This window comes from Electrophorus electricus, chromosome 6 (genome assembly GCF_013358815.1).
Source record: "Electrophorus electricus isolate fEleEle1 chromosome 6, fEleEle1.pri, whole genome shotgun sequence".
Taxonomy (NCBI): Eukaryota; Metazoa; Chordata; class Actinopteri; order Gymnotiformes; family Gymnotidae; genus Electrophorus; species Electrophorus electricus.
The window spans coordinates 7,503,168-7,513,298 of record NC_049540.1 but is presented as its reverse complement, the minus strand read 5'-3'; the positions used below and the strand labels follow the sequence as shown (position 1 = coordinate 7,513,298).

The 10,131-nt window shown below is 40.8% G+C and overlaps 2 protein-coding genes across 6 annotated transcripts in view; one reads left to right on the top strand and one right to left on the bottom strand.

Annotated features, from left to right (window-relative positions):
* Positions 1 to 9,838, bottom strand: part of ift74 (intraflagellar transport 74) — a 17,940-nt gene extending 8,102 nt beyond the window's left edge. The window contains exons 1-13 of one of the 4 annotated variants that reach the window (XM_035527608.1): positions 9,787 to 9,838; positions 9,139 to 9,269; positions 8,833 to 8,968; positions 8,660 to 8,708; positions 8,458 to 8,556; positions 8,288 to 8,348; positions 7,933 to 7,992; positions 7,758 to 7,819; positions 1,621 to 1,759; positions 1,437 to 1,499; positions 1,090 to 1,233; positions 963 to 1,003; positions 786 to 865 (exon numbers count right to left, since the gene is read on the bottom strand). In XM_035527608.1, the coding sequence (XP_035383501.1) occupies positions 786 to 865; positions 963 to 1,003; positions 1,090 to 1,233; positions 1,437 to 1,499; positions 1,621 to 1,759; positions 7,758 to 7,819; positions 7,933 to 7,992; positions 8,288 to 8,348; positions 8,458 to 8,556; positions 8,660 to 8,708; positions 8,833 to 8,968; positions 9,139 to 9,258 (1,054 nt within the window). In that variant the 5' untranslated portion in view covers positions 9,259 to 9,269; positions 9,787 to 9,838. Of the gene's footprint in view, positions 1 to 785; positions 866 to 962; positions 1,004 to 1,089; positions 1,234 to 1,436; positions 1,500 to 1,620; positions 1,760 to 7,757; positions 7,820 to 7,932; positions 7,993 to 8,287; positions 8,349 to 8,457; positions 8,557 to 8,659; positions 8,709 to 8,832; positions 8,969 to 9,138; positions 9,270 to 9,683 lie in introns of all 4 variants that reach the window. The other 3 variants (XM_027018833.2, XM_027018835.2, XM_027018834.2) reach the window with 3 other exon arrangements.
* Positions 2,203 to 7,916, top strand: LOC113582832 (leucine-rich repeat-containing protein 19). Of its 2 annotated transcripts, XM_035527610.1 has the most exons (6): positions 2,203 to 2,295; positions 3,884 to 3,957; positions 4,674 to 5,043; positions 5,657 to 5,881; positions 6,410 to 6,783; positions 7,613 to 7,916. In XM_035527610.1, the coding sequence occupies exons 2-5, from the start codon at positions 3,898 to 3,900 to the stop codon at positions 6,775 to 6,777; spliced, it is 1,023 nt and encodes a 340-aa protein (XP_035383503.1). In that variant the 5' UTR covers positions 2,203 to 2,295; positions 3,884 to 3,897; the 3' UTR covers positions 6,778 to 6,783; positions 7,613 to 7,916. The 2 variants fall into 2 exon arrangements, with proteins under 2 accessions (XP_035383503.1, XP_035383502.1); XM_035527609.1 differs by having other exon boundaries at positions 6,410 to 7,916.
* Positions 9,839 to 10,131: the final 293 nt, after the last annotated feature.

The following is a 10,131-nucleotide window of genomic DNA, read 5'->3' as shown; positions in this document are numbered from 1 at the left end:
AAAGAGACTCACAATGAGAAAAAGCAGAGAAAACAATGAAAAACAACAAAAAGTCCTCTAAACATAAAGCGACAGAACAAAGGAACATGGTATATGTGTACGTATGTGCGAGTATGTGTGTAGAATAAGCCTGGAGTGTTCTCTTCCCTTCTCTAGTTGACAGATGAGTTTTGGACAGTGAGTTTAGACCCAGAGGAAACAGCAGTGAAAGTAAGTCCACAAACTCATTCACTGTCCCTCTCACTGCTGTTTCTCCTGAGTCTATACTCATTGTCCCTCTCTCTGCTGTGTCCCATGGTCTGGGCATGGTCCTAATATGCTAATGAGCACAACTGATTGGCTATCCACTGTCACTGACTCACAGCCTGCCAGGCTACTCATGCAGAGCATACAGGTGCAAGCTTGGAAAATCGGAATCGTACACCTATCCTAACTTGTATGAATTTCCATTACACTGTAAGTCTAATTCATAGGTGCTGACAAAAGGGTAGGTTATGTTTTATATCAGGATGAAAATCCTGGACTTTGAAGTGATATTCATAAGACACACTCTGTGTATGTACACTGTGCACCCAGAAGACCAAGATGTTATTTAGAAAGAAAACCCAGATTTAGGTTCCCTAGGGTTTTAAAGGTTCATTGCTAATTGTGGTGTGATGTGCCATAGATGTGGCAATAAATGCAACTCTTACGCCCTTGTCCGAATCTCAACAACCACATACAGCAGCTTCAACTCTATCTACTAGCAATTTCTATACACAGGTGGTGATGTGATGTTACATTACCTTGGTGATCCTCCATGTCCAAGTCGAGCTGTCGCAGCTCTTCAGTAAGTTGATTGATCTTCTCCTGAGTTTCAGTCAGTCTGGAGGAATAAGAGAGACAAGTAACTGGTTTCTCAGCACAAGGCCTGGTAAAAGTCATTTTATCTTCACAATGGCATGAGAGACAATGTTACATACTGACGCTCCATGCTGGCTATTTCCTGATTATCTTCTTTTACCTGAAGAAGGACACTCAGTGAAATCAGTGTCCAGACTTCTGTAAGGGGAATGTGCTGTGCAGGCATGTATATGGGGGCCCTGTGACCTGTTTGAGGAGGCGTTCTCTCTCCTCCTGAGGAGACACTGCGCTCCCCTCCTCAGCTTGCATTGCCTCTCGACGCTGCTCCAGCTCCTGCAGACGTTCATACAGAATTACGGCCTCCTGCTTCACATGGGAATGCACAAGCTCCTGAGACAGAAAGAGACCGAGACACAGTAAGGAAGAGTGAGACAGAGAGAGGGAAGGAGGGGGAGAGAGATACAGAGATAAAGAGAAATAAGGAGAGAGAGAGAATGAAAGACAGAAAAGATTAAGATAGGGAGATACATCAATAGCAGACAAATGGAGAGATACAGTGTGTGTATGTGTGTGTGTGTGTTTACTTTACTTACAGCCTCAAAGGTCTCCTTCCTGGTCATTAACGCGTCCAGCTCCTCTTGACGAACATCCAATTCCTGGATACACAACATGAGAAAACAGGGAGATTGTCAACCATTAACCTCTGCCTGAACCCAACATGACAGAAACTCAAGAGTCCCCCCCCCCCCCCATTGTGAATGTGGTAGTAGTTTTAACCTGTAATAGCTCCTCATTGTTGGCCTTCATCTCAGCATACTTGGTTTGTTTCTCTAAGGACATCTTCTTCACTATGTCATCTGCTGCCTGTTTCTCCCGTTCAATTTCCTCCTCCACGGCCTGAATCATGTCCTCCTTCCTGAGAGACAGATACACGTCACACTTACAAATGCAAATACTACTATAATACTTTAGCAGAGTGTTGTGATGTCAGAATTGTGCTCTCCTATTACATCACACAGGCACCTACACTTAGAGTCAAAGTGATTCAGGATTCAGGCAGGCATACAAGCATTCAAAATATTTATTAACAATCCATTTACTCTTAACTGTAATTTATGTAGTCTTTTATAAAACATATAGTATAAAAGAAAGTCAAATAGCAGTGTACATACAAACCAAAAATTCACTTGCATCACATTGGGACCAAAATTCCATGATGCAATGTAAACAATTGCCTAAAACTGTGCCAAAAACAAGTCCAATAAATCTTTTACAATATGCCCTCTCTAGCTCTCTGACACACTACAGTGAATCTTTAGCCAGGAGAAAATTTATTACTTTCAGTACCCAGAACAAAGGTTCCCTGTGTTGTTGAGTTCTCGCAAGAGCTCTTTCAACACCCTTTAGTCCAGAGAGGGTTACGGAGCAGCCCATTACTTTATCAGCTCTGTGGTAAGTCACTTGTAACTTAAAATCTTTTTTTATTACAAATTAAACCTTTTTTTAAATTCAGTGATTTACTCCAATTATTATATCCCTATAATTATTGTGGGTATGTTTTGCTCACAAACACAGTCCGTTAAGAGGCCATATAAAGGGATTTGGACTTTACTATTCATGGACTAATGTAGCAACTCAGACTGCCATTAATCCCACACAAAAGGTCTGCAATTCACAATCTAATACATTGAGACTTATTTACTATTTCACCCTAAAGTTGATTTAAAATATGTTTAAAAAGTTACTTTCATTAACAAAATATTACTGTATCTCTTTATAAAGTTATTTGCCACATTTCCCACCACTCATAATAAAAACGTCAGGCATTAGTAAAAAAAACTTCAAGATGGTGTCTATTCAGTGTCATGTGCATTTCGACACATACCTCTGAAGAAAATCATTAAAGAAGTGCCTGAAACGCTGTGAAAATGAGTGAGTTACGATAACCGTTCAAAGGTGAAAATATAATTTCAGAGAGTCTTCAAATAGACAATTCCTATTTAGTTTTGGGCTATGTTATAGAAAATAATATATTTACATTTATATAACAAATATTAATTATTTGGGTTTATAATGTGGACTCATCTAAAGATCTAGTTGCTTCTAAAATGGACTGCAATAAATGCTATCATCATAAAGTTTTCCGCCAGCAGATAAAATGGGAGCTTACAGTAGGTGAAATGGGAGCTACTGAAACACACACTTTGGATGTGTTGCTTGTTATACCAGGCTCAGCTGTGAGAAACTGTTTACAGGCTATACTGCAAGAGAGTAATTTTGCATTCTACAAGCAGGCTCATAGATTTTAAGTGGGAACAGATATGCCATTTCTAAATTAGTTCTGCTTTGTAGTACAAACCCACAAAAACAAAGGAAACGCTGATAAGGACACCCTAAAGGTTGAGTTTTGTCCTTTAACCCTATGGTTAGATTTTACAGTCCCGTAAAAAGTGAAGCCCTTCACATGGCTCTGATTTTGGCTCTGGGCAGTGTGCAGGACTCACCCCTGTCCAGCAGGCAGAGCCAGCACATACTGGAGGATGAACCAAAGCATTTGCCCTCGCCTGTGCCTAGCACTCAGCTGTGCACCCCTGCACTACAGAACATAGGCCCTGCTGTGTGTCTGTTGTGTGCCAGGCATCTCTACATGTGGCTTTGTGGATGACAGCAGATAACACATGCGCACACACGCATGCACACACACACGCACAAACACAAACACACACACCCACACACACACACCCACCCCTCAAGCAAAGGCCCAGAGGAAGACCACATGCTACTACGGGACCAGCTCATCCACACAAAGCTCCTCATTGTACTCTGGTCAAGGACTTCTACTTGTTCTACTTGGGCCTGGTTCAGCTGTTTTTCTCATTCATACAGTCATGAGCCCCCCACCCCCCACCCCCCACCCAGGACCCATGACATCATCTCCCAACAATTATATATACTGTCAGTGCATTCTCCCCATTCTCTGGGGACTGGCGGGTAGTTCTTGTGGCTTGTGTGTGGTTAAGATGGTGGTGTGTTCTTGCAGGTAAAGAGCCAACCATGATGGGCAAAGTGCTAGTCCTGCTGTGGACGTCAGCTACGCTGGTGACTTCAGTCACGGTGAGCGATTCACACACCAGACTGAGGCCTGAAGCATTGCCATGTTTGTCCCTGTATTTAAAGGGGAAAGACAGTGTTCCCTTTTTTTGATTGCATTGTCTAGTATGTATACTTGCTGTCTTGCACGCACTTGCTTTATATTATATTATATTTGCACATTGGAGCTTGGGGAAACAAAGTCTCACTGTGCGTTCCTTGTTGTATGCTCTGAATGACAATAAAGTTCACAATAAAGTTCAATAAGGGAAGACACTGAAAAACAGTTATATAATTTACCTAGTGATTTCTCCACCAAGTCAAAGCCTCTGCTCATTAATGCAGTTACCACAGGCTGAAATACTGTTGCATTAGCATACTTAACACCTGCAATATTAATGGCATGAGCAGAAGCAGCGTACCCCAGCACAGACTGGGCTGTGGCTACAAGCTAAGAACTTTTCTACTTTTACTACATCGGATCATCAGTAGACTTACCAAGGTTTTAACAAACTAGGCCGTAAGCATATTCTGAACATACTATTTACATATAATCCTATTTACATATAATCAGAAGAGACAGCTCACTTTTTCTAAGCTGTTAAGGGATGGGACAATAGTTGGATGTGATGTTCACTGGGTTGAAAAGAAATCGATTATATAATGCATTGCATGATACCTGATGAATTTACAGCCTGGAGCTAATAAACTCAATGCCATGTTTATCCCTGTATTTCAAGGTGGATGAAAGCAAGAAGACACTGACAAATGTCCCTGCTTCCTACGCTTCAAACATTACCAAGCTTAGGCTTGCCTATAACCTTATTGTGATGAACAGTTCGGATACACAAGCCCTGAGTCACTACCCTAACCTAACAGAGCTGGACCTCTCATACAACCACATAGCCCAGTTGTCTGGAGAGGCTTTCCCTAGCCTCAGCAGCCTGCACTTGCTCATTCTGAAAGGGAATAATTTGCAAACAGTGAGAAATGAATCCTTTGCTGGGCTGGGGAAACTCAGGAGGCTGGATCTCGGAAAGAACCCATGGAACTGTTCCTGCCTGTTTGTGAGCTTCATGAAGTGGATGAACAATTCTGGAGTGCGGACAGGTGTGACCTGTGGCTCTTACCCGATTTTATGCCTGTGGTTGTTACTTGATTTAAAGGAACAGTTCAGCAAAAAAATTCAATTTCTTTCCTCTTATAACATAATCCATTGGCCAAAGCATATTTGGTTCTTTAGTTTTGCACTGGAGCTACTTGCTAACAAACATCGCTAAGGAAAGCAATGCAACACATACTATAAAGAGAGTTTTAATATGGGATTTAGTAATAATATGGCATTGGTACATAAAAATGTGTGTGTGGACATTGTTGTGTATCAATCTCAGATGCACCTTCCAAATTATTGTTTGGACAGTTTCTCAGGCATGCTGAGTTTATTTGCGATTTTCATATAGTTTTAATGTCATACAGCGTTACAGACCACATAGTCTATCTGAGATTACTTAGTGTTGTTTGAATGAGCAATGGTATCTGCATGGGATTTAAATGATGCTGATCAGTTGGATACACACTTCCCTTAGTTGGTAGCTAATTAGGACAAGCATGTTCTTGTAAACAAATGAATATGAGCAGCACAAAGTAAATATATGCCTAACCACATCTTCACTGTTGTGGATTCTTTCAAGAAACACTGCACATGTGTTTTGCATTTCTGCAGAAGGACCAGATGCTGTCTGTGCTACTCCAAAGAACATGGCTGGCAAAAGCATTCTAGATGTGGCCAATGCATGCTCATTCAAGAAACCAGCACTGCCAGTGACTTCAGACCCAGTCACTAGTACAACGGCTGTTATAACTCCTACCTCAACAGCTTTTACCAGGGGCCAAAGAACAACATATGTGGAATCAAACACAGCAGCCAACCACAACATTTCAAACAAAGGTGACGATGCTGTTCTGTACTACCTGCCACATACACCAAGCTAATTGTTTCTGTTCACCTTAAGTGTACATGAGTGTGAAAATCTAAAAGCTCTTCAGTCTCTTTCAACTGAAGGTTATTTCTGCGATCAGACAAGACATCAATGGTTCCAAGCAAGCAAGCAAAAGCTATGAAATACAAAGATAAACATTAATACTTTGTGCAAATGCACTGATAAGAAGTGACAGGAACTCAACAGGCTTAAAAAAAAAAACTTACTCTTTGACAATAACATTCCAATATTCCTACATTGTATATCCAATATATAAAGTGATAAGAAATATTATACTAATAACCACAAGTCACTATAAAAATGTTGTCCAAAGACATTCAATAATAATTTATATACATTGCTATTAAAGAGAAGGAGTTCACAGCCAAAAGACTGGTAGTCCAGTATGGGCTTATACTCCACCGCAATAAAGGTAACTGGGTTGCCATGCTGAAGGTTATTCCAGAAGAGGATAACACCAGTGTGTCTTTTTTAAGATTCTTTGGCAGCAGGCAGCAGAAATGGGCAGCAGGAGCCTGTAGTGAGCAACACCTGGAAGTTCCTCGCTGGAGTGGTACTCATTGCTCTCTGCACATCCATGTTCATCATATGTGCCATCAAATCCCCCTCCTGGTACAAGCTGCTCTTTGACTACCGCCACCAGAGGCTGCATGAGTTAGACGAGCCCAGCAACACGGGCCGGTACTTCAACTTCAGCCTGGACACAGAGCAGACTGAGACCAGCGCCCAAGAGCTGGACCAAGACCCCAAAGCCCCGTCACCCGAGGACGAGGATGGTTTTATAGAGGACGGCTACATCCAAGCCGAGAATTACAAAGACCATGATGACATTGATGAAATATAAACTCTGGTATGGGCTCATGAAGCCTTTCTTTTCTAGTGTGCTGATTAACTAAGTTAGTGAAAGGCAGGACTCTAGCCTCTTTCACAAACCATATAAATCCTTGATGTCACTCGACAGATGTCTTTCATAGTGCAACATACACTACACTGTGTATGTGCTTTCTCCCAAATTAAGCTTCTCTATCACAGACTGATAGCTAAGCTTGCAGCAAAGCCGACTGCCGCCACAGGCTTAATAGACTCTGAAGCGAACCTTTCATCACTTGTTGGCAAGAGGTGGTTTCCTCCATGACTGCAGGCTTCCACCCCATTTGTCTTACTGCCAAAATCTTTCAGCCTCTCAGATTTAAATTTTTTGTTTAAGTCTGGTAGATTCACAGAGGACGAGGTAGACTTGGTCTACAAAGCAGAGCCATTTTCCAAATGGAGACCCACATGCAGTGTCAAGAACACATGAATACAAAAATTAAAGTGATGCAAGACAGCAAATCAGCTGTAAATCATCATTTGTTTTCCTGGTGCATTTGTATCGTTCATGTTCCCTAGCACTGCCTAACAGACACAAGTGTTGCATTAAGGACAGTCACTCTGTGGTTCCTGTGCTTCTTGTTTAAAACACAGCATGTATTGTCAGTGTTAAACTTGGTGGACAACTGTATTAACAATGAACTTTAATTGTGAACAACAATGAGCAAATTAGGTGATCTGTGATTCATAAAGAGGCACTACATGATTTGAAGTTAGTAAATAAACAACTAATAAAATATAAATGTTGAAAACAGGGTGCTGCCTGTTTTCTGTGCAAAACAGTAACTATGTCTCTTGTTTCTCAACAGCACAATCAGTCAAAAATGTCCAGTGAAGAGATGTTGTACGTAGGGGAACAGTGAAATCACTCCAGGGCCCTCTAGTGTACTATATCAGAAATGCATTAGCTGTTCAGAGAATGAAGCAGCAATATGTTTATGAGGAAGCACTTACTCTCTTCTTTCTGTGAATATCACATCTATGCTTTGGGCTTGTCTGTCATTCTGTGCTTTCAGCTAAAAATGTGGAGAGAAATATGATGTGAAAATATTACTGAGATATTAATTTGAAAACAATAAGATATTACAAAAGTCATACAAAATAAAAAGAGAAATGTCATTACTCTTACCATATTGAAGTCATTTATTACTTCATCCATTTCAGTATTGGTGTTCAGTTTATCAACCAGCTGAAAATTTCACAAACAGTGATTTACTGTGCAATGTAAGTACAGAAGAATGTTAACTGTATATAAAAAGGAATGTTCTAATTTTCTTTTACAAAAGAAAAATAACCATGAGAACTGAATTGAGAACACATTCCCATTTACAAGCACACCCTGGAATCCGTGTACTTTTAATCAATGGAAAGACAGACTTGCTAATTTATATGCCCTTCATTGTTCATATCTATGTAAACTGAGTCAGAATGCTTTACTTTGAGCTAATTCAGTGCAAGTTTCATCTTTTAGTATTGGTTTGTACCATGTTATAGTCTGCCAGCTGCCCCTGAAGATCTTTTATTTCACCAGCAAGGCCCTCTGCTCTGTGTGTAGATATGATAAAGAAAGATTTAACAAGGAAATAAAAATCACACAGAAGAGGCTGGTACTATGTCCATTACTACTATGACAACAAGAGTATTCAAAACCAACCTTTTTTCATATGACAGGTAAACAGAGTTCTCCTGGTTAAAAACGTCAATCTCTTTCTGTAACTTGCTGGTCTCGGTTGTAAGCTCATTTATTTTACTCCTGGAGTGGGAAATGTGAACATTATGATAATATCTAGTAGACACCCATGGACATCATTATCTATTACATTTCTTTAATAATATACTAATAATATGTGGCACACCGGAGCAACCCAAGGTAGTATGATTTATCCAGGATTTGCCTCTGGGGTCCTGGGAAAGTGAACAAACAAAAAAGTTCTATATGCTATTGGCTCAAGCTACTAAAGTAGGAGATGCAATACAGTATCAGTTAAAGTCTTAGAAACTGAAACTCGTGTGATGGAGGTAAGAATACCTTTCCCGCCTGTCTTCATGCCACTGAGGCCCTGCTGAGTGACAGGACGATTGGTCACTTTGATCTGGGCTGATAGGACACCTGGTGTGGCAACGGGTCCACCCCTTGTCCCTGGGCGGCCAGTACCTGGCACCAGCTGGAAAACATAACACACATATAAGTACACACACCGTAGGTATCGTGATTGAACTGTATGACCAACTGCTGACCAACCACATCAATATTTTAACCTTTCAGTGTAATCTTCATTTTGAATGTTGAACGTTGTCCTAATCACCGAAAGATCATAACTCTTCCTTTACTCACCCCAGTTCCTACTCTGACTGCTGTCTGTGGAGGTCTGATGGCAGTTGGCGGCCTTCCTGTTCCTATAACTAATGACCCACGACTCATAGGTCTGCCTGACAGGGGTCTCTGACTTGCCATAGTAACTTATTCTGTAAGAATAAGTAGATAAAACAAGGTGGGCATAAAAATAGCATTGTCAAACTTAAAGACAAACAAGAACAACTGAAAATCGCGTAGCTAAAACAGATTTAACTGGCTAGTCAGCTAACGCTAGCTATCTAGCTATTAGGACAATTTTGCTTTTGAAACGTAGTTAGGAAAGCATACAACTCGTAGGTGTAGGAAGGTAAGAGGAATAGGTAAGAAGGTTGCAGCTAGTTGATTTGAATAACGGCAACTTCTCTAGCTAGTGGTTATCTTAATAGACGATAGCTAGCAAGCTATTTGTTTTACGGAGTTTAGGCTAGCGCGTCATCTTGTCTTAGCATGATATGGTCAACATGTAGACAACACGGATTTTTTTCCTTTCCAACTACTACATATAAAAAAGCAAAAATGCCAACCTGCAAACACACCTCCGCGTAAAGTTTGAACTAGCTAACCGCTAGCTAGCTATTTACCAGATAGCGTTAAAGGTTACGCCTCCAGCTGCTTCTGTAGCGGTACCTTCGTTTGTGTTGCCCCAGCAACCCAGCGATTTCACTCATCGCGAGACGAGTTCATTGAAAACTGCCCCTCTTGCAGAGCTTCAGTTTACAACGTGGTTTTAAACCAGCGCCCTCTAGGGAGTAAGGAGAGAACAACATGCTGTGGCTCTAAGTCTAAGCATTCTTTTGGTAAATACATGTACAAATTCCCATGACAAGTTTGGATAGATCTCCCTTTCTCTGGGAACTATAGGCTATGTATGGTTTTGGTGCTCACAAGATTCTGACTATAAAGAGAACTTCTTCACAAATATTAATTGATCCAGCAACCCACCTGTGGGTAGATTATGTTTTATCTGTTATG